Raw genomic sequence first — 25,652 nt, 5'->3', positions numbered from 1 at the left:
AAATGCAAGAAGAGCAGAAACTTTTGTTTGAAGAGCCTGGATTCTGTCTGTGGGAAGTATTACTTTCCATAACTTGGTGCTGAGACTGCAGCCTATAAATGCAAGACTCTGATCAGCTTGCAGCTGGAATTTTGTAAGTTTTAAAGTTATTCCAACAGAATGGAAGTAGCTGATCAGAGACTCTCTCACTGCTTGGAATGGGCAGCTAGAAGCCATTCAAAACACAGGAACACCTTGGCTGTCTGTAGAAAAAGCAGACTATAACCTCAGACCATAGAGAATGGCAACATGTCAGATATTTTGTATGATGTAAACTTTAGGGATAGAAAAGCCTGGAAATGATATTCATTGGCTCTTACTCTAAAGCATAGATGCCTCCATAATTATTTCATGAGTTTTATCTGCATGTAGACACCCTGGAGGTTCAAAGATCAGACCCAATCTCGTTGTGCTATACAAAGGACTGTTTGCACTATGACTGTTCAAAGGTTTCCTTTGGGAAGAATGTGTTTAGCCTGTTAAAATCCAATTTGAACTGATGTCCTTCATCTTTTTTAGGAGGGGTACTAACAGAAACCTGCAGTAATATCTGGAACCTCTCTAGCTTGGCGGGGCCTCGTGAATGGCTCTTGCACTTAAGATCTTTAGTTCCTCAGACAGGGAAAGGTAATAGAATGGGAAGAAGTCAAGAAGACATTTGGACTGCAGGCTAGAGATTGCCTTCCCTATCAGGGATTGATATCAGAGTATAGGCAAAGAGAAAGGGATAGGGGCATCCTAAATGAAAGGTCTGCGCTGGTTGAGTTTTCTGTTTAATCTAGAACAGAAGCTGCTGTTAAAAAGGGATAATTAGTAGGGCATATAAATATTGCATGATAACTACAGGAATCAATCAGTTGAGGTCAGAAAAGATTGGGAAGAGAGATTAGATAAGCAATTCAGTATGAAACAATAGGAAGACATATGTTTAACTCCCAAATATGCAACAAAATCCAGACAACTTGGGAATTTTGCCTGAAAGTGTTTGCAAATGTACTTTTACACCCCAACCTGACTCCAAAGAATTTTTTTTTGTCAGGTAGATGGCAAGTATCGGAGGTGTAATGGGAAGGAAAGAGGTACCTAGGAGCATATGTTGGCAGACTTTAAAAACTGCCTACAGAGTACTCTGTCAGGAATACCGGGTGAACAAATGAGTGTAACTACGGAAATTATTTTTTGAGGTGGAATACAAGATCTGAATTCCCTGGACATAGTAAGGCCTTTTTAAGTTTAATTCTGGTTGCTGCCCAAAAAAAAAAAAAAAAGACTAGAAAATGGAAATCAAAGTCTAAACCAACCATACTTGAACTAGTGAATATTGTAACAAAGATAAAAGAACAGGAAATGTGATCTTTAGAAAAAGGGAGGAATAAATTACATAGAAAAATACAGAAACTGTGGGAACAATACATCCAGAAAAATGTTTTGGAGGAGGAATGAGGTTTTAGAGAAGGCAGAAATTGAACAGTTTATGTAACATAGTTTGATTATATTGTATGCATACAGCAGATATGTATGCAGTCCTACAATTGCAGAGCTATACATGTATAGATCTGCATACATATCTGCTGACATCACAAGACCCAAACATAGTGAATGTTTTAAAAAATGAGGAGAATAAGTCTAAGATGACTTCCCTGCTTAGTTTAGCAGAAGTATATCGGTGTCAAGCGGGAATGCAAATCAAACCAGAAGTAGATAAAAATCAGGTAGCAACTGAATGTGCCAAAAAACAAAACAAAGAATATAAGGTGAAGGATCAGATGAGAAGGCAAGAAATGTGCCTGTAGTAACTGTAGTAACTGATTTCCACACAACCAACAAACTCAGCAGAGAACCTCAGATTGCCTTCTAGATGGAATCAGTCATGCAAAGCCTCCTGCCAGGTCTACTTCAGAAGAACAAAATCCCACTCACCAGAATCACTAAATGTCGAGATGACTTCACTGAAACCACAATTAAATGAACACTCAGAAGACGAGAAAGCTAACCGTGGGAAAGGAACCACTTGGCCATCATGCTGAACTTTGCATCTTTCCCCACTGTAGTGTGATCTTGGAGTTGGTATATGTAGTTAGGAGGGGGGGGGGTTAATTTGCTTCAGTTTGATGTTTTTGTGGTGCCAGACACATAGTTACTTACCTGGAGTTTCTAGTTGGTGATCCGAGTGTTCGTTTATTTGTGGTTTCGGCTACGCCATCTTGACAATGATTGATTTGAGTAAGTGGAATTTCATTCTTCTGAAGTAGACCCCTCATGCCTACCGCTGCCCAGCAGTAAACACACCATGACCACCTGGCATTTGGCTAGACCTCCTACCACAAAGCACTTGATGTCTCTGCAAACTAACTTGGTTATTATGATTCTTTTAATATCCCTGTCTCTTTTCCTCTTGCCCATGCCTGAGCCACATCTGATGAGGGCCTGTCTGCATTTTACGAAATGTCATTTAAGAAGGCTAACATTTCACTCCAACAATGAAAACATTGCCTTCTTACACATTTTCCATATATGCCTTGATTTCCAGTATAAACAAAGCTGGTCCATGGAATGATGGATTTGTGAGAGCCACTTAGATGTCCTCAATAAATTCAGTTAGTTACAGCCAGGCATGCCAGATCCCATAGTCCAACAGCATTATAGGCTACGTGCATTATTAGGTTTGCCATGGAAGATTCCATTGTTCACTGAGACTTGAGCTTTTCTTTATGGGTTAACCAAGGAAATGTTTATGGCATGGCACATTTCAATAGCATTGCCTATCCCTTCTCAGTCTTTTATAAATAGGTCAGTCTGGGAATTGCACATTCTCTCTATATATATATAAAACGTTACACATTATCCCTCTGCAAAAAGGAGGAAATTCAACAGGCATTAATAACTTTTGACCTATTGCAATCTTATCTTCCCTTGCCAAAATACTTGAAAAAATCTATTCAGAAACAATTGCTAGACTATCTCCTGCAGAAAGAACTCCTATCCTCTGTACAACATCGCTTCCGTCCTTCCCATAGTACTAGCACTGCCTTTTTAACCTATATAGATACTGTCAATAAAGCTAGAGATAATGGCAGACTAGTCTCTTCCTTATTTCTAGAAATGTCTAAAACCTTCAACATGGTTTGTCACAGCAAACGTCTATTTCAAACGTCCTTACTAGATCTCTCTCAGCCCACCATTCTGTGATTCAAAAGTTGCCTATCAAATAAGTATCAGTTAGTTAAATGGCACTCCATGCTCTTTTCTTACCTTCCAGTCACCACTGGTGTACCACAAGGCTCTATCCTTGGTCCTCTCTCCTCTTTAACATTTTCACCAACACCCCCTATACTTAAACACGGGTTCCTATCAGCAGACCGAAGACGCATTTTTTTGAATGCATCTTAGTCTAATTGACAAAACCGAAACTGCAAAATATCAAAGCGGCATGTAAACAAATTCTTTCCCTGGGAAAGAATTTGCTTGGCTGCTTCGGTACTTTTCCATTTTTGCCACTGTAGTGCGTTCTCAGAGTTGGTATATTTAAGCAGGGGGGATGTGGGGGGCACAGCCCTCCACGTTGGGGAGTGTGGGGGGTGAAGCCCCCCACTTAATCTCATGTTTTAATGTGCTTTCTTTTTTTTTTTTGTTGGAACAGTGATTTTTTTCCCTTGGAAAAAAATCTCTGTTCTGACAGTTAGGTTTTGTAAGCTTTCGCTTATATAGGTCGATTAATCACCATTCGCTTACCTAAGCATTCTGTGATCTAATATAGACCCTTAAACATGACAGGCCACCCTAATACAGTATGTAGATGATTCCACTCTCATTTACACATCTGACAACATGATACACCTCCAAAAAATTACTCAGGAAGCGTTAACATCCACTGAAGCATAGTTTCATAACTCACAACTCATGCTCAACGCAAAAAAGACCAAACTACTACTTTTCCCCAAATTCCTCTCTCATGAAAAAAAAATAAATTTAAAGTTCTCTCTCTTGATAATACAACCACTGAAGTCACTTTTCATTGCAAGCTATTACGAGTGATAGTGGATGATAATTTACATTTGACCGGCATATACAAAATCGTATAAGAAAAACTCATCAAAAATCAGGGATACTTTACAGAGCCAAAAACTTTCTCACCAATGAAAGTAAAACTATACTTGCCACAACTTATCTCCTGCTCACTCTTCTTTACGGCACTGCAATCCTTACTAACCTCCAGGCTTCATAAAAATTAAAACTTTATCAAAGCTATAACAAAGTTGCTAAATTTGCAACACATACCGCTTTCAGAACCACCAGTGTATAGCACTGAAAAGTCTTAATTGGTTAAAACTGCCACATCAACTAACATATACACAGCTTCTTACCACCTATAAAATTATCCAGCATGCCTGTCCAGTACTAAAAAACATTACACACCTATGTTCCCCATCAGTCACTGTGATCCAGTGACCAAAACCCCCTGTCTGTTTACAACGCTAGCAAATCTGCTGGGCATTGTCTGTACTTGTACAAGGTTGCTATGGCCTGGAACTCCTTACCTGTATCCATCAGGTCTATACCCTCCTTCCCATCTTTCAAAACCACTCAGAAAGACTTCCTAGCTAAAATCTGGCTCTGTTTTTGCTCAAAACCAGGATAAACTATTTCCCTTAATGTGAACAAGTACCTTTTCATTCCTTATGCCCCCATACTCTCCTCCTTCATGTACTTCCTTACTGCTATCTAATTCTCTTCCCTGATTTTCTCTAAATATATCATAAGCCTGTTGTTCCATCACTTCATATTGCAATTCCTATTTGTGTTAGACTAACATACCTTTAATTTCTCTATGAACTGTCTAAAATTTCTCTAAATATTAAAAAAAATTGTCATATACCTTGTATAGATTCTTAACCCATGTTTTATATTGTCAGATTTCTATTAATTATTTAAACTGCAATGTTTTTGTTTTATTTTTGAAGATTGTAAAATTATGGTTCTTAAAATGTTTTGCAATAATTTACAGCTTTTCTCCTCAGGCCTCCTAATTTACAGCTTTTCTCCTCAGGCCTCTACTGAAAATGGGCTTCTACCCATTTGGACTTTCCTGGTAATCAAATGTCAATAAACAAAGACCTCCACTGAAAATGGGCTTCTACCCAGTTGGACTTTCCTGGTAATCAAATGTCAATAAACAAATAAATTTCACTAAACACATCTTTTTAACACTCCAACATGTGGGCCTGATAATTAAACAGTCAAAGTGAAAGTGAAGGATGCATATACACACTTCCTCAAGTGGTGTAATGCCCAACACCCCTTATCTGATGGATAATCCATACGGCTCTGGAGTGCTGAAACCATTTTTTTTAGAATAGCTGCTGACATTAAAGAACATAGGACACAGTCCACTCCTTCCAGAGACTTGGGTTACCTTACTCAGATTCTCCCAGGTAGCACTGGTAGCAATCTTAGGGAAGACATGGCATCATTTGGCCAGCTCCCTTTTGACGCATCATTTTCAGGACCTCCCAATATGTCAGATCATATGGGGAGAATCAGGGAAGTCAGTATCCTCCTTGCCATTCACACTGGAAGTGGAAGAGTGTGTGGAAGAGTCCATGCATTTCACAAAGCCTTGCTATTCATTTACCTTTAGAGAAGGTGAGTCAGAGGAAGAGGAGGATTTTATCTTTGGAGATGAAGTAGTCTGAGAAAGTTGCTAAAGTGCTTCAACCCATCTATCTCGAATGACAGTTTGTGTGTGTGTGCGTATATATATATATATATATATATATATATATATGTGTATATATATATATATATATATATATATATATATATATATATATATATATATATATATATATATATTGCAGTGGGAATCCATGAAGGCTTTAAATCATTCAGACAACTGCATTTGTGGTTTTATGATGATGGCTATCCTTATATCAGGACTGACACTGTCCGAATGGACATCAAGCTATGTTACAAAGATTAGGGTGTGACTGTGTTGTCTGGACATATTTGGTGTTATAGTAATGGGTGTGAAAAAGGGGGGAGCTACACTGGGTGTGACAGGAAGGGTTAGCCTTTTGTTGATATGTGAGCAGGTACAAAGTCACATGACCTTATTCATAAGAACAGCAGAATGCACTGCATCAATGATTAACAGCTGACATTAAGTGGAGCTTTTGTTTCATATTCAAAGATGGGGTCATGTAATATAAGTCTTATCATAAATCCTGTCTTTCATATGCTTCCATAGTCAACCAAATGTTCTTAAAGTACAGTTTACATATAATGTTCCTCAGCTGTGCATTCCAAATTTTGATTTTCAAAGACTACCATCCTTCTAACTTTTTATTTTTTTTTATTTATAATCCAAGACTTGCATTCGCCCATCACACCTACCCTTTTAAGTACCTCATTTGAATAATGCTTACCAGTGCAATGTTTTACTATACCTTAATGTCCAGGCTCATATCAAAACATAATATTATTACCAATGCTCTTGGTATTTAATGATCACAGTCATTTCTTTGAAATCTGAAATGTACATGCATTATAACTGATTATTTATAAAATGATGGAAAATTTCCAAATCTCAGTCAGTCCTTACATATAATATAATATATGAAAGAATGGCATCATAATCCATAAGATCTCAGTAAGTAGTACACCCGTCTTTGCTGCTGAAGAATTAGAAGGCTGTGGGTTCTGTTCCCATAAAAAGTAGTTGGACTAATTTTTTCCAATACTGTTAGTGCAGTGCAGCATAAAGCGTGTATTTGGGGGTGCTACACTCATGAGTATGCCATCCTTTGGATGAGACATTAAAGAGAGACCTCATCTTCCTAAGCTGGTTGTCATCAGGAAGATGTAAAAGATCCCCTGGCACTTATTGAAAAGAGTAAGGGAAGTTCTCTGGTGCCCTGGCCAAATTATCCTTAGTCAGTACTGAATACCATCTTGGGTCTCCCCTGAAAAGAGGCCATTAGGCTAGTGGGATTAACCTAGTAATCAAGTGTAAAAAAAATAAAATTAATCAATTAGACTAGAACTGTTGGAATGTACTGTGTTATTTAGCTTAGCATACTGCCTTGCCTATAAAGACAAGACACTTTAATAATGCAAAATACATTACACAGGTGCCAGCTAACCTGACCTGGACTTCATGAATTACTGATAAGCAAGAGAAGCAGGTTCTGTTTTAATAAGTCAGCATATCCTGTTACTCTTATAATACATGGCAAAATGAATGAATAAACTGATAAAATTATTACTGGTGCTAAGCTACAGTCATTCAACTCAATGAATGCAATTTATGTGGCATTTCAGACTTTGATTGTGAAGTCCCTTAAAGTTATATGGCAACTTCATGTGGTAAGAAAGAATCAGATTTAACCTGAAATGCTATCCTGGGACCCACTCCAAAGTTAGGCATTTTGTATATTATTATATTTTAGTTATTTATCTTTGTCTAACACCATGTTCTGTGCTGCCCTGAAATGGACCGTATGCATTTCACTAGACTATATATGGCTAACACAAATATAACAAATACAATATAAATTATATGTGAAGTCAATCGTCACTCAGTGTCTTAAAATGAAATGTTTAAGTACTGCATTATCCTTATTGCTTTGTACTGGTTACATAATAGACCATCCATTGCCCAGTTCTCCAAGGCAATCATTAGTCGACTTTTGCACAGAAGCATTTCCATGGCATCACACAAGTTAATCTAGAAAACACTTACAAAAAATGTTCCATTCATTCATTGGCTTCTCTTTAAGCTCTTTTAGCACTTTGGAATGCATGTCACTCACTGGCATAGGCCCTCCTGTCTTCCCTGCTTCTAATTTCTTCCCCACTCACCCTGATTGCTGCCTTACCTTTTCACAAGGCATCATAATGTAGAAGGTGTTACCTTAGAGGAAAGTAAGAAAAGGTAAAAAGAATGAGCAACAGAACTCTAGCAAGGGAAAAAGCCGCGGAGTCAACCTTCTTACGGTGACCGTGACACATTCCAAGCAATTAAAAACAGTAGCATTTTGTGAATTCATGATGATAATAGAGTTGTACTTATAATGTATTGCGCCTTCCCCATAGTGAGTAAGGATTAAGCAATATCTCATTCCCTCCAGTAGAGCTCTTTTGAGTGTGTACCTTTAACCCCTAGTGGGCGTGGCTTCAGCATTTAAAAATTTAAGTTATCACCTTACATTTTTAACAAATACCCATTGACAGAGGTCATATATCAATACAATTGTGTTTGCTATCATGTATGTTTCAAGATAAAAAATTTCCGATACCTTCTATGTAACATGGTTTTGGAATTATTAATGCAAATATGAACAGGCAATATTTGACGCCTAGAGGAGCAGTAGGAGGTAACTGCAGATGCACCTGGAGGCGTCACTCGGCTGTAATGAGATAAATGGCATACAGTTGGAAACCCAGTCAAATGTGTTATCAGATATGCAGCCTACTGCATTTAAATAAACTATGCATTATGGGAGTATGTCAAACTACAGGGTTAGGAAGGATAATATGCTAAAAACAACTTTGCATACTTTTATATTCATGATTCAATATCATAAAGAAATATACTTTTTGTGAGAATGTTAGCTGACTTGCTCAGATATCATACAATCATCTTATTAATAATATAAGGTTTATTGAAAAAAGGTGGTAAACTAAATCATTTTTGGAAAACTTTGGTAGTCACTTTACATCTTAAGAAGAATTATTTTTAAAAATATTGATATTTATTTCCATTTCAGACATAGTGTTCTTCCTTTTGCCAACTATAGGAATCCTGCCCTTTCATAAATCCAAGCTTGGGAGACCGAAATAAGTTATACTGGACTCCGCTTACAGTGAATGACATACGGTGGAATTTTGAAAAATTCCTAATTGATGGTTATGGAGTACCATACAGCAGGCAAGTACCATGTTGCTGTTCTGGAAATAATGTGTGTTCCACACAATATTAGCAAGTCAAATTAAAGACTCATTGGCGGCTAAGAAGACATACTGTAGGAGCAAACACTATGATACAAAAATGTCTACAGAAGGCATTAAAATGAGAACTTCTATCATGTATGTCCATTACAAGCTGGCTGCAACCCTGCATTTAAATTGTATGGTTCAGAAATTCTGTTACTATTCTAAATGCAGAAATCTAAACTATCCACTGCTCCCTTGAGCCACAATGCTAGTTGCAATGGGTTGCCTGGAAATGGGCTATAGTCATATACAATAACAGTACAACCTAACACTGACTGTTAAAATGTCATTATGTCTTAAAAGGCTACAGTGTTTTGTTGGGGAGGGGGGTTCTGTGCTTACAAAATCCTGTTTAACATATATTAACAAAACTGTAGAGGATGTTTTGTAGAGTATTAAACAAAGAACCCAACCAACATGCATGTGTGGGTGAAAACACTATTTAGCATGTATCACAACTTTGTTCACTGAAATGTTTTTCACTATTATGTTGTGGGTTGGCAAAATATTGTTTCTGATGAATGACATATTGTTGAAATGTGGGCTATGAGTTGTGCTTCACTGATGCAATTCTCCACCATTTCAGGCAGACCCCACATCAAACGTGTTACCTTTTACAAATGTAAACTACAAATCTAGTTGGGTTTCTTTCTAAACTGGCCAAATATGAATAAGAATACATTTGTGCTTACTATCTATGTATCTGATGCATAAACAAGAGCAAGTCTGCAGTTGTGGACTATTCCAAAAGAGGTGTAGCAATTGCCTCATGTACACTGACAACCGACTACTAATAACTCACTCCAGTACAGAGTAGGAGAACTGTTACACCAAGAAACTTGAATCCCTGGACTCTAGCACTCAGAACAGTAACACTGAAGAGGTTGGCAACTCACCCACCACTACTCATGCACATAAGTACCACTACTCATACACATAGTACGCACCCAACACATAAATCAACATATGCAGAGGTTTACTCAAAAACTAACCAAAACACCAGAGACCTCCAAAACACAAGAATGCTACAACTAACCCATTTCCCACAGCATCCAAGACACGTAGCAACACTAGTGTCTCACCTACCAAGCCTTTAAAGCGTAACACTAAAAAAACAAATTTTCTTGTAATTGGAGACTCCATAGTGAGACACATGCATGTCCCATTCAGCAGGTTAGATAAGAAGAAAGTCATGGTCATCTGCCTGCCCAGTGCTAGGAATCATTAGATCACACATGCACTCAGGTCTTTTGGCAATAAGTACCATTATGACTCTGTCATAGCTCATGTTGGAGTGAATGACCTAAGATGTACCTCACTGGAGTATATGAAGAAAAACACAATTGAGCTGTCCGAGTATGTATCCTAGGCACGTATATCCCTAGCCTTGAGCAGCATATTACCCTCACCTAGAATGATGCCACAGTATAAACAAAAAATGATCAATTTCAATAATTGGCTTAGTTTTTGGTGTCATTCAAGGAGAATCCATTTTCTGTCAGCCTGGGATGACATGGTCGACAAACCTCATTGCTTACCAGAGATGGTTTGAACCGGGCACCACTAGGCTGCTGGCAGAGGCTCTTGCCTCCCCATAGTGCCTTTTTTGGGCAATGTCTCAAAAACAAAATTGCTGATGTGAAAATTGCCAACCATAACAAAATAGGGGTTATGTTGCTAAATGCTAGGAGTTTAAACCAAAAACTGCATACTGTGGAAGCACTTCTATCACTGGAAGATGTAGATGTCTGTGCAGCCTGGTTCATGGCCATAGCGAGTACCCCGGCTATGCAAGGCTACAATGCCTTCCACAACTTCAGACCACAAAACAAATGTGTGAGAACCAAAGGAGGCAGTGTTTCTATCTATATTAGGAATAAATTCACCTCCCGGCTAATTAGGTTGAACAACTCCATGGAGTTACTCCAAGTTCATATTACTGTGGGTAAGACCCCATTCAAGTCATACCTAGTAATGTATCATGATGCAAATGAGGCCTACTTGACCAAACTGTCGTCAATCCAAACATTGCTAAAAACTCTGGTCATGGGGAATTTCAATTATTCCACCATCAACTGGGAAACCTACTCTAGCCCTAATTCACTAGCAAAAAAGTTCCTTGAATTTGTTAACTCAAATGCCCTAGAACAAATTGTTCAAACCCCAACAAGACGAACAAACATAATGGAGCTGGTCCTCACTAACATGACAAACAGATGCACCACCTCAACTCTCAAACCATCATTAGTCAGATATGACCACAAATCAGTCACCTTCGAACTGGCACCAGTAACAGAACTCACAAAGGGTGAAGTCAGACTAAAAAACTTCACCAAAGCAAACTATACCCTCCTAGAGGAAGGTATAAATGCCTTCCAAGCCCCACCCCAGCTGGAAGTGGTAGCTACACCAAAGCGTACAATAAAACCTTGTACATGCATGTATCTCGCCATACCCAGTAGAACCAAGACGATCTCCTACAAAAAAAGGAAGCTAATCTGGTTTTCCCCTGCCATAAACAAACTCTACAACAGAAGGAGGAAACTGATGCAGAATAAAGTAAAGTCCCAAGACTGTAAAAATTTCTTTATCAGTCTCAACAAAAAGTTGAGATCCCTCATCAAATCCTCTAAAGCTAGCTATGAAAAGAGAATTACAGCAGATAGTAAAGACAACCACAAGACCTTCCATAGTTATGTAAAGAATCTCCACTGCAATACCCAGATTTGCTCTGAGCTACTGCACAATGGTACCTCCTATACCGAATCAACAGATATTGCCAATATACTGGCCGACAGATTCAGTGCCAACGTTACCCCTCCCCCCCATGGACCAATCACAATACCAGTAGACTGTCAGGTACCCAGTATTACTGCTGCACAGGTTAAAACAGCACTGTCCAAGGCCAAGAATACAGCTTCTATGGGACCTGACAATATCCCTGGCTGTGTTCTATATGAACTACAGAGTGAACTGGCACCTCATGTGTGTGCCCTGTTCAATCGCAGCCTTACCTCAGGCTCTTTCCCTACCAAATGGCACACTGCTACAGTCATCCCTCTCCACAACGGAGGAGCAACTACAGACCCTGGGAACTATCGCCCCAATAGCCTGATGAGTCTGATATGCAAAGCTATGGAATGCATCATCATGGACCTAATAAACAAGGATATAGGGAATCTCCAAACTCTGGATCCCACACAGTTTGGTTTTGTGAAGGGGAGATCATGCCTGCTCTGTTTGGTCGACTTCTTTGAGTCAGTCACCAGAACTGTGGATGAAGCAAGGTGGTTCATACAGCCTACCTTGATCTGGCCAAGGCCTTTGATACCATTCCCCACTCAGGAATCATAGAAAAACCCACCAAGCTAGGTATCAACCCCTATACCACTCTCTCGAGGCACTCCTAAAAATGGAGAACATCGATATCTGTGCAGTAACTGAGACCTGGTTCAAGGCTCCAGAGAGCACCCCTGCAATACCAGGCTACAACTCTTACCACACTTTTTTCGGCCACCAAACCAGGACCGAAACACTAAAGGTGGAGGAGTGTCAATATTCACCAAGGATATTCACACCACCAGGCTAGTTGGCCAACACAATGTGTCTGAAATTCTCCAAGTGCAACTAACACTAGGTAAGACTGCAATCCAAATTGGAGCTTGCTACAGATCCCCCACCATACCCCAAGATTCTCACTACACCTTTCTAAACATACTGGAAAATATTAAGATAGAACCAAATACCCTAATACTGGGTGATTTTAACTACCCTGCCATTAACTGGGAAAACTACTCATGTCCCAAAACCTTTGCGCAACGGTTCTTGGAATTCATAAATTCCAACGCCCTGGATCAACTAATCCATAGTCCCACCAGGGGCTCCAATATCCTAGACCTGGTCATTACCAACATGGGAAATCAATGCTCCATACCTATGGTCACACCCTCGTTAGTCAGATCTGACCATAAGCTAATCACCCTTAACATCCACATCCCACCCCCACCCCACAGTAAAGAAACCACCATAAAAAACTTCTCCAAAGCCAACTTCATGCTACTCAAGTCAGAAGTGGCAAACTTCATGACACCCATGCAGACGGGAACTGAAAGTTCAACTGCTGAATCCTACACTAAGGCACTGTACGAGCACATCCACTCATGCATGAATCGTGCCATCCCAAATAGAACCAAAATGCTCTCATCCAAAAAAGGATGCCAATCTGGTGGTCCCCTGCCATAAACAAACTTTACAACAAAAGGAAGAAACTTTTGCAGAAAAGAGGAAAATCCCAGAATGCAAAAAACTCCCTTACTAGCCTCAGTAAGAAACTAAGATGCCTCATAAAATCCTCCAAAGCTAGTTACGAAAATAAAATTGCCAAAGATTCCAAAGACAACCACAAAGCATTCTATAACTATGTCAAGAATCTAAATGGCAATGCTCAGATCTGCTCTGAGCTAAAACAGAATGGCATTAAATATACTGATCTGAAGGATATTGCCAATATCCTGGCAGATCGATTCAGTGCCAACTTCACCCCTCTCACCCCTAAATGGCCCATCTCAATACCGGAAGATTGCCAAATTCCAGTAATAACGGCCACACAGGTACAAAACGCACTCTCTAAAGCCAAGAATACAGCATCCATGGGACCAGATGACATCCTGGGCTGTGTACTACATGAACTACAATATGAACTGGCACCTCACTTAAGTGTCATGTTTAATCATAGCCTCACCTCAGGTTTCGTGCCCACTGAGTGGCGCAGAGCTACAGTTATCCCAATCCACAAGGGGGGATCCACCTTGGATCCCGGAAACTACCGTCCCATCAGTCTGACAAGCCTTATCTGCAAGGCCATGGAGCGTATTATCATGGAACTTATAAACAAATACATTGGCAACCTTCAAACACTGGACCCCACCCAGTTTGGGTTTGTGAAGGGCCGATCTTGTCTCCTGAACCTGATTGACTTCTTTGAATCGGTCTCCAGAGCCATGGACAAGGGTAAGGTGGTCCACACAGCCTATCTAGACCTTGCCAAGGCCTTTGACACCATCCCCCACTCTGGAATCATAGATAAACTTATTAAGTTGGGCATTAATCCCTATGTCACCCAATGGGTTGCTAAATGGCTTACTGATAGAACCCACACTGTAAAAGTAGCCGACTCCAAATCCAGCTCCAGACAAGTGACAAGTGGAGTACCTCAGGGTTCAGTCCTGGGGCCACTATTGTTTGGCATCTACTTCTCTGAAGTACAGGTCAACACTAAGGGACTCTGGGTAACAAAGTTTGCAGATGACTGCAAACTGGGAGCCATTATTGAATCCCCAAATGATGTGGATACTCTACAAAAGGGCCTTACAGAAACAGATGATTGGTGCCAGAGCCATGGGCTCAAGCTCAATGCCAAGAAATGTATTGCTATCCCCTTTGGGAAAAAACATGTATCCATGAATTACCATATAGGTGGCAGTACACTAAACACAGAAAGTGAGATAAGAGACTTAGGAACACAGGTGGACAGTGGTCTCACCTTCGATAACCACATCGCCACAACAGTCAGGAAATCCTTCTATGTGGCACACCTCATCACGAAGGGCTTTTCATCTAGAAAAAAGGAGGTCATTGTCCCACTGTACTCATCCCTCATTAGACCCATTATTAGAATACAACACCCCATTTGGTATGTACCTCTCAAGACATCTGCAACAACTGGAAAGGCCTCAGAAATACCTCACTAAAAGAATCACAGGCCTAAAGCAGATGCCCTACGCTGACCACCTTAAAAAACTCCAGCTATACTCTGTCGCATATCGTCTACTCAGAGGCGATCTCTGCTTAACATACAAGGCCATGTCAAACCCAGAGCTGTTGGACATGCTACACTTAAAGAAATCCCAATCCCTCAGAGCTACACGCTCCAGGGATCTAAACCTTGTCATCACAATAAACAAAACATGCTGGAGGGATAGGTTCCTGACCCAGAGACTCCCCAGACTCTGGAATAGATTGCCCATACATGTCAAGCAGAGTGCCTCTTTGGACCTCTTCAAGAAGAACCTTGACGATTGGATGGGAGAAAGGAAATTCACCCCAGGGATCACGTCAGTCACCCTGCTAGACAGGGGTCCAGGAAAGTAAATAATGTGGGAAGAAATAGCCAGGGAATTGTTATAGCTAGGCTTGTATAGGCCCTAGGGCTGATAGCCTAGTACCAACCTATGAACCTATGAACCTATGAACTAGGTGGATTGCAAACTGGCTCACAGTTAGAACCCACAGTGTGAAAGTAGCTGACTCCATGTCAGACTCCCGACTAGTCATGAGTGGAGTCCCACAGGGTTCAGTCCTGGATCCTCTCCTGTTTGGTATCTACTTCTCTGAAGTCCAGGCCAACATGAAGGGACTCTGGCTGACAAAGTTCACAGACAATTGCAAGTTGGGAGATATTAACTCCCCAAGTGATGTTGACATCCTACAGAATGGCCTCACTGAGACCAAAGACGGGTGTCAGAACCATGGCCTTATGCTCAATGCCAAAAAATGTGTCGTCATCCCCTGTGGGAAAAACCCGGTTTCCATGAAATACAACATTGATGGTAGTCCACTGAACACAGAAGGTGTTATAAGAGATCTGGGAACACAGGTTGACAGCAACCTCTCTTTTGATCACCACATTTCCACTGTGGTCAGAAAGTCCTTCTATGTGGCACATCTCATTACTAAGGGTTTTGCATCCAGGAAGAAAGAGGTCATTATCTCTCTCTACTCTTCCCTCATTAGGCCAATCATCAAGTACAATGCCTCATTTGGCATGCACCTCACTAGACATCTGCAACAACTGGAGAGGCCACAAAAGTACCTCATAAAGATGATCCTAGGCCTTAAACACTTGGCCTATATGGACAGACTCAAAAAACTCCAACTATTCTCTGTCTCATATCGCCTACTTAGAGGAGATATCTGCTTGACTTACAAAGCCATTTCTGACCCAGCTCTGTTAGAAATGCTACATCTAAAGAAATTCCAATCCCTCCAAACCACACACTCCAGAGACCTCAACCTCATTACTACAATCAAGAGAACGTACTGGAGGGACAGGTTCACAACCCAGAGACTGTCCATGCTATGGAATAGACTTCCCATACATGTCAAGCAGTGCACCTCGCTGACCCTCTTCAAGAGAAATATTGATGAGTGGATGGGAAATAGAAAATTCACCCCGAGATAACTCCAGTGGCTCTACTCGACAGAGACATTGGGAAGTAAGGTCGGGTGGCACAATGCCAGGGTAATCCTATGGCTAGGCTTGTAAAGGCCCCAGGGCCATTAGCCTAGTACACAGCTATGAACCTATGAACAATCACTTGTATAAGTGTATAGACTTGGCTGTTGCAGAGAGAATCAAGCCAGAGCTCCAAGTAAAAACAAGCCACCCTGGTGAACATCCGGCATCAACAAACTTTACAATAAATGCAAAAAGCTGCTGTCTAAGAAAACGAAGGCGAGGCCCGAACAATGGAAAAGCAATATCCTCAGCCTCAGCAGGCAAATAAGACAACATGTCAAATCCTCTAAGATTAACTTTGAGAAAAATGTAACAATCACAGCCAAAGATAACTATAAGGCCTTTTACAGCTATGCGCACAGCCTAAAAGGTAGGACCCAAGTATTTACCGAACAAGTGACTAACAGTGTCATACACAATGATCCCACAGTGACAACAAACCTGCTAGCAGACAGATTTGGTGAAAATTTCACTCCCTTATCCCCTCCAAACTAATCAAAAATGTTACCTCCAGCTTCCCCCACCCTACATATCTGAAGAGCAGGTCATTAAAGCCTTGTCTAAGGCAAAAAACACAGCCTCTATAGAACCAAACTGCATCCCAGGCTGTCTTCTAAACAAACTAAAACATGAACTAGCTTCACCATTAAGTACCCTATTCAGTCACAGCCTAACCATGAGAATGGAGGACAGCAACAGTTATTCCCCTCCACAAAGGTGGCTCAGCAACAGACCCAGGGAATTATAGACCCATAAGAATCAACAAATCAACAGCAAAATAGTCTTAAAAAAGACTAAAAGTCAAAAAAACAACAAGGATTCCACAAAAAAATTTTTATCCTAATAAATCATGTCTTAGCGCTTCGGCCACCACAGCCTTCAGTGAGCACATGAATAATGGTAAAATATCGTTCCCTTTTATACATTCTATTAATGGATCAAACAATTAAATAAATAATCAATCAATTAAACAATAAACATTTAAAGAGACTCCAACCCAATACCCCAGTTAAACAGCATATACTAACATTTCAAAAAAATCCTGTTATACTATTATATGAATACTACAAATAATAACAATCTAATTATACACCCATAAGTCTGACCAGCCTCATCTGTAAAGCCATGGAATGTATCATCATGGACCTCATAAATAAAGACACAAGTAACCTCCATACCCTAGATCCGACCCAATTCGGCTTCATCACGGGCAGATCCTGCCTGTTAAAACCTGTTGGATTTCTTTGAAAATGTGACCAGGGCCACTGACAAAGGCAAATTTGTGCACACAACATACCACAACTTGGCAAAGGCCTTTGACACAATCCCACACTCAGGCATTACTAATAAACTTAGCAAACTGAATGTAAACCCCTTTGCTGTAAGATGGGTTGACAACTGGTTCACAAACTAGTAGCACACTATCAAAGTGGGTGACTCCACATCAACCAGCAGACCTGTCACCCGCAGGGTGCCACAAGGGTCAGTGGTGAGCCCCGTACTGTTTGATATAAACTTCTCAGAAGTTCAGGCCAAAACTAAGGGCTCTGTGACTTTAAACTGGGTGCAATTATTGAATCCACAGATGATGTCAGTATACTTCAGGAGGGTCTTAACACAGACTAACGACTGGTGTCTTAGTCATGGTGTCAAACTGAATGCAAAGAAATGCATCATCATTCCCTTTGTTAAAAACAATGTCCCTTCATACTATCAAATCAACAACAATACCCTATGTACCTATGAAGTGGTAAGAGATCTGGGATCACAAGTAGACTGTGACCTTAACTTTAACCACCATGTGTCTACTGTAGTAAGGAAGACTTTCTATGCAGCACACTTGATTAGTAAAGGCATCGCCTATAGAGCAAAGAAGGTTATAACCCCTCTATACTCGTCATTTATCAGGCCCATAATCGAGTATAACACCCCTTTTGGCATGTACCATACAAAACACTTGCAGCAGTTGGAGAAACCTCAGAGGTTTCTAACTAAGAAGATCAAGGGACTCCAGCATGTGCCTTATACAGACTGACTAAAGTCCCTGTCATGATACTCAGTATCATACAGACTTCTTAAGGGAAACTTATGCCTGGCTTACAGAGCAATCTCCGACCCAAACCTAATGAATTTTGCTACATATCTGTAAATCAAACGAGACTAGAGCACCCCATTCCAGGGACCTAAATATGGCCTGTGACTTGAATAGGACATGCTGGAGGGACAGATTTGTCTCCCAGTGACTGACACATCTTTGGAATAGGCTGCTAATTCATGTGAAGCAGAGCAATTCTATGACACTGTTCAAAAGGAACCTGGATGAGTGGATGGGGCACTGTAAATTCTTACCTGGGATAGCGCCCACAACCCTCCTGGACATGGACAGTCATTACTAAATACAATATTGGTTATTGACTAGAGTATCTATGGTACTAGATTGGGATGAAACAGCTAGACTTGAATTAACCTCCAGGTCGATAGCCTAGTGACCTCCTATGATGTTTTGATCCCAGTGACCTCCTATGATCCTTTGATCCCAGGAATTAACATGGGGAAAGAATATTCAGTTCTTTCTCTTTCAATCAATGTATTTCTCTTTCCCTAAAATAAAGATATAAAAACAAGTTCAAATGCACTCAGAAAAACAGTCAGAACCAAAAAATGTTATCTATATTTTTCTGTACTTAGAAATATAGTAATAACTGAAAAAAATATTATCTGTATTTTTCTCTGTTTCCCTTACCACGACCCATAACACACACAAACTGCAGCATATATCCCCAGACCACAGTGAGCAAGCTATAACCTACCTCTGTTTATTCCTGCAAAGATGAGAATTCTCACAATAGTTATGTAACAAAATACAAGAACAGTAGTTTAAAAAAATCAAATCTATTTACTACAGTTTTTTAGCACACGTATCACAGACTTCATAATAGCAAAACTGAAGGGACACCCTATCCCTCAGTACCTTTGACCCCATTACTGACTCTGGCCACTCAGCACAATCACTGATAATTCCCTGGAGAAATTCTGACTTGGCCCGTGGGGAAGAGGGATAAAGCCCTTAGCATACCCCCACATGATCCATGCTCTATTAATAGTATAAGCTCTGGAGGGTCCAGGAAAGGAGGGTGGGAGTGACAGTTCAACAGCCTCCTATTGGAGCACAGGTTTGCACCAGGGTACAGTATAGTAAGTATGGAGGTTCAAGCAATTCAGATGAGGATCTTTTAAACTGAATGAAGTTTACGTAAACCAGGATATTCTTGATTCCATTTAATCAAAATGTACTATTGTTGCAGTTTTTTATACTGCTTAAATGGGGCTTCCTTTTTGATGCTTGTTTACTGGTATATTCTGAACATTTTTGCTTTATTTTATTAAACGTGAACTGCTTTCGCTCATATGTGATGCTTTATGTTTTACAATTGCTTGGTTCTTGCAAGAATGTGCTGCAAATACAGTGCTGAGGCAGTTTTCCCTTCTCCATAGCTGTGTAACAATACAGCAATGGAGTTAGTATCTGTGTGTGTGTGTGTGTGTGTGTGTGTGTGTGTGCATAAACTAAATATTACATTGTTTTGCAGTATTCCGCAGACTAACAACAAACTTATATTTCAGCCATCTAACTGTCCTGCCCTAGCTAACATCCTTCCACCCTACATCCCCAATAGAACTCTCAGATCTGAACATCAAAACCTGATTGCTATCAATAAACCTAAAAGTCCAGCTGGCCAACTTCTCTTCTCCTTCACTATTGGCAAGACTTGGAACTCTCTCCCTTCCTCTTTAAGAACAATATCAAACTCTGAAAATTTCAAAACTCAGCTTTTGAAACATCTGTCCACTAAGTGGAAATGCTCCTGTCTTCACCCTACCTAAAACTATACAAGAATACACCGATATCCTACCTAGAATGTAAAAAGGTGAGGCAGTGCATATAGTCTACCCCACCTAAAAATTATCCAAGAACACACTGATATCCGACATGGAATGTACCCTTGCTCTCAAAATGTCCTACAGTTATTTATCTTTGAACCCCCTTGTGTAAATACTGTAAATAGATTTTCTTAACTCTCTTCTCTATGTGCTTATATAATGCATTTTCTCAAATTACTCTATAAGAACAGCTTTATAATTGTATAACCTTTTTAGAATAACCTTAGTGAAGTTGTATTTGACTATTTTGTAATAATGAATGTTCCTATTGTACAAACTGGTCACCTCAATGTATCACTTATATTTTTTCATATTTTGTAATTTGTAATTTGTATTTGTATTTTTGGAGCTTTTCTCCCTGGGCCTCCACTGAAAATAGGTCCCCAGGACCCAGTGGACCCCCCCCCCCCCCAGTAATCAAACTGGAAATAAATAAATAATAAAATATAGTCATGTAATTGGTTTATAAATATAAAGAGCTGCCATTTTTAAATTTCCAGGGCAGGATACCTGGTCAGACATGCACAGACTGTACATCTCGAGTAATGACAGTTGTGAAGAAAAGCAGGTAACTCCATCTTGAACCTATAGTTGCCATCTTGTACATCTCAAACAGCTCCTTTTCCAGATTGACTTTTTTTAGCCTATTCAACATGAAAGTACATAGAATTTTTTCTATGGTATTTGTTGTTTTTTGTATTGCCTGTTACTTACTTGTTCTACATTACCTGCAAAAGGTTTTGCTTGAAAATAAACACGTGACCCAGTCTAACTACCTGTAAAATAAAGTAAACATAAATAATTAAATCGAAAAATACTGCTCATGATGATAAATACTCTTTTAATAGTATAGTACAGTGGTTGAACATTTTCTCTTCTGAGAAGTATTGTGAGTAAATTCCACATTCATAGTTTCAAAGACAAAAGTTTTTAAAAAAACATGAGACTGATTTACATGGAGTCTAGCAAGTATAAAACATCAACAATAAAGCTACATTACACTAGCAGCACTGAATTATATTCATAGATTCATAGATTGTTATTAGGCTAACAACCCAGGGGGCCCTTTGCCAGGCATTTATAAGCTACCTCTTTTCATAAGGGACATGGATGCCAGTCCTGGTGTAAATTTCCTTTTCCTGTCGACTGGTCTAGGTTGTGCTTAAACTGGGTAACAGATGAACTCAGCTTCACATGGATGGGAATCCTGTTCCACAGGAGGAGCAGCCTCTGGGACAAACATATCTGACTCTCCAGCATGCTCTGGTTAAGTCACAGCCAAAATTCAGGTCCCTAGTCCTTGTATTTCTGGTACCCTTTGACTTAGAATATGTAAGAGATTCATAAGTGTGGGGTTTGGAGATGCCTTGTAAGCCAGTCATAGCTCACACCTCAACAATCTATAGGAAAATTAGTAGAGAGAAAGGGCTTTAAGGCAAGTTTGTTACTTCTTGAATTCTTTTTGTAAGGAACCTCTGAGATCACTCTAGTTGCTACATATGCCTGGCCAGGTATATACCAAAGGGAGTATTGTATTCTATGATTGGTCTGGGAAGAGCGGAGTACAATGGCATAATGACTTCTTTGGACCTAGATGCCATGCCCTTACTTATAAGTTGCACAACATAAAAGTACTTCCTCACCAGTGTTGCCAAGTGGTGGTCAAAAGTAAGGCTATTGTCTACCTGCATACCCAGATCCCTGACCACTTGTTCGACTCTTAGTGGCGTATTATCAATATGGTAATTAGCTGGGATGGTTGACTTCCCAAAGGGTACAATTATACATTTCTTAGCATTGAGTGTAAGGCCATGGCTTTGGCACCACTTGTTAGTCAGTGATAGATCTTCTTGAGGAATGCTAGTGTCTGCAGGGGAGTTGATTATAAACCCCCAGCTTGCAAACATCTGCAAACTTAGTCATCTATAAACTTTCACCATTTGCTTCCATTTCAGAGGAATAGATGCCAAAAAAGATCCCTCATGGACTCTGCTAGTAACTGGCCTCTTGGTGGAGGTGGCCTCACCTATTTTGACCTCCTGGGTCCTATCAGTGAGCAAATTGGCTGTCCAGCAGGTGATGAAAGGGTTTATAGCTAAATTAGTGGACTTGTCTATAATGCCTGAATGGGGTATTGTATTAAATGCCTGAGCCAGGTCGAAGTAAGCTGTGTGCACAGTGTTACCTACATCCAATAGTTTGGTGACCCTCTCAAAAAAGTCCATAATATTTAATAGACATGACCTTCCTTTATCAAAGCTGAACTCTGATGGGCCCAGCGTTTGCAGAATACCTATGTCCTCATTTATCATGTCCATGATGATTCTTTCCATGGCCTTACATATGAGGCTGGTAAGACTTATGGGCTTGTAGTTACCCAGATCAGTGTATGGACCTCCTTTGTGCAGGGGAATGACTGTTGCCATCTTCCGTTTCTTGGTCCCAAAACCTGACTGAAGGCTGCAGTTGAAAAGTGATTCAAGTGGACCAGAAAGATCATGTTTCATGCTATTTAATAAACATCCCAGGATGTTATCGGGGCCTATCAATGCAGTGTTTTTGGCTTTGGACAGTGCATTGATGACCTGTCCCTTAGTATTGCTTGAGGGGGTTGTGGTATGCAGTGTTTCCTCTGGATTATCAGAGTGGAATGGGGAGAGAAATTTGAACTGAGCCTGTCAGCCAAATAGTTGACAATGACTTCTAGTTCAGTGTGGGTGTGCATTGTTGTGTATTTTTCCTTAAGTTATGGACATAGCTGTAGAAAACTTTGTTGTTGTCATTTGCCTGAAAATCTATTGTTCTTCAAATTTATCCTTTGAAGTAATAATAAACCCTCTTGGCTGCCTATTTAGATTGTCTGCAGCTTTAAACCATGTCTCCCTTACTACACAGATGTCTGCACTCTCCAGGGAAAGGAAGGCTTGCAGGGAATGAAGTTTCTTGTTAACACTTCTAGCATTGAGCAGTACTACCTTCAGATATTCCTTCATAGGTTCAGTTAAGTGAGTAGGTTTATCATTTTGGCATTGCCTAAAAAGGCACTATGGGGTGGAAAAGGTCTTTGCTGATATCCAAAAGCCTATAAGTGATAAGTGCAGACCATCCCAGGTAAAGCAACATGATCTGTCAACCATGTCCTCCCAGGCCATCAAATATTGTACACCCTTGCACTGACACCAGAAGCTAAGCCAATTGTTAAAATCAATGATTTTCTGTTGATAACTTGGCATCATCCTTGGAGAAGGTAGTATGCTGCTCAGTGCAAAGCACATACCTGCCTGGGACACATAATCAGTGAGCTTGATCATATCTTGTTTCATATAGTCAAGGGAAGTGCATCTCAGGTCATTAGCACCCACATGGAATATGACAGAGTCATACTGGTATCTGTGGTTCAAACACCTGAGTGCCTGTGTGACTTGATGGATCCTAGTCCTGGAAAGGCAGCTAACTGTTGCTCTCTCTTTACTCAGCCTGGTGAGCGGAACATTGGTGTTCCTCACTATAGAATCATCAATGACCAGGAAATTTCATTGTGCATTGGTCTGCCTTAAGGGCTTAGCAATAGAGGCTTTGGATATAGTGTTATGTGTAACTATGGTTGGTGTTTTAATGGAGTTTTTATGTGATGGCTGAGGCTTTGATTGTACTGTGCAAGAGGTATTAATGTTTTAGGAAGATCACTTGTAAGTGCCTCTGCATAAGTAGTTTTATGTGTAGGGTCTTTACCCTGTGCAGTAGACAAGGTGAAAGTGTTGCCGATAACCTCTGTAGGATTACTTTTGGTTGTATGACAGAGTTTTGCCTCCAGGGTTAAAGTGTATTTATACCTCTTGTACACTTTATCTGTTTTATTAAAAATACGTGGGTTGTCGGTGTACATGAGGCAACTGCTACAATGCCTCAGAATACCCATCTCAACCAAACTGGCTAAGAGAGAGTGAGGAAGTGCATATCCATGGCTATTCAGTGAGTAGTGAGGGAAATTTAAATATTGAATAGCTCAACAAGAGAAGGGACTTGATGAGCAATGCTCAGCTTTGCTCAAACTAGAGGGTCTAGGATTTAAAAAAAAATATGTCTATACAGTAATGCCACAAGAGTGTGGACCACAAACCTTCCTAATGTAAAATAACTGGTTTGGAGCCCAAGTGCTTAAATTAGAACAAAGACACCTAGAATAACAGACACAATAAGCCTTCACCAGCAATTCCCAGCTCAGAAGGGCTGAGGCTACCCTCTCATCCCACAAGAGTGTAGACTACAAACCTTCTCAACATAAAATAACTGGTTTGGAACCCAAGTGTTTAAACCACACTATGACACTTTTTAGAATAAAAGACACAATAACCCTTCAACTAGCAATTCCCAGCTCAGAAGGACACAAGCTATATTCTCCTGCCACAAGAGTGTAGACCACAAACCTTCCTAATGTTAAAATAACTGGTTTGGAGCCCTAGTGCTTAAATCAGAGCAAAGGCATCTTGAATAATAGGCACAATAAGCCTTCACCAACAATTCTCAACTCAGAATGCTGTAGACTACCTTCTCCTCCCACAGGAGTGTAGACAGCAAATCTTCTTAATACAAAATAACTGGCCTGGTGCCCAAGAGCTTAAACCAGAACTAAGACATGTTTAGAACAACAGACACAATAAGCCTTCAACCACCAATTCCTGACTCAGCAGTTTGTAAGCTACCTCTCCTGTCATAAGAGTGCAGACCACAAACCTTCCTTATGTAAGGTAACTGTTTTGAAGCCCACATGTTTAAATCAAAGCTAAGAGGCTTAGGATAACAGTTACAATGTAATCAGGCTACTAACAAACAGTAATAAATGCAGCAGATTGAATGCAACTGAACACCTTAAGAACATACAGCAAAATGCTAAATAAAGTAGGAAGAAGTACAAATACAGTAAAACCAGCTGAATAAAGTGCATTTTTTTTTAGTAAGTGGGAAGGTAGGAAACAGAAGATAATTCAAGTTTAGGACTAAGGGGAAGGCCTTCCCAGCTGATTTCTCAGTAATCAGTAGAATGAGCTGATGAGATGAGACTTGGAGGAGTGTCCAAAATCAGATTTACATAGGAGGCAGGCAACTCAAAAGCAACCAAGTTTAAAAGTAAAACAACAGCAAGGCAGGTGGGTGGGCAAAAACAAATGCAGACAGAGATCAGCAATAGACAGAGAACAGCAAGTCAAAGAAGAACTACAGCTAAATAAAGATGTCAATAAATATTTGTAGTTAAATGAGGAATGCTATTTCTCAGCTCCAGCCACTAATTTGCTGGATGTCATTCACTGTCTGCAAAATAACTCCTTTCTAACTGACCCTAGCCTCTTAAAACTCCAAAAAGAACAAAAAAAAACTTAAA

General features: G+C 40.1%; 1 protein-coding gene across 1 annotated transcript in view; it reads left to right on the top strand.

Moving 5' to 3' along the window:
- The window catches only part of LOC122788722 (glutathione peroxidase 3-like), a 163,707-nt gene that overhangs the window by 119,307 nt on the left and 18,748 nt on the right, over positions 1-25,652 (top strand). The window contains exon 4 of the mRNA XM_044055613.1: positions 8,838-8,972. Within this exon, the coding sequence (XP_043911548.1) occupies positions 8,838-8,972 (135 nt within the window). The remainder of the gene's footprint in view (positions 1-8,837; positions 8,973-25,652) is intronic.

This window comes from Protopterus annectens, chromosome 14.part0, assembly GCF_019279795.1.
Source record: "Protopterus annectens isolate FY-2018-M chromosome 14.part0, PAN1.0, whole genome shotgun sequence".
NCBI classification, from domain to species: Eukaryota; Metazoa; Chordata; order Ceratodontiformes; family Protopteridae; genus Protopterus; species Protopterus annectens.
This window is presented reverse-complemented; position numbering and strand designations above follow the sequence as displayed.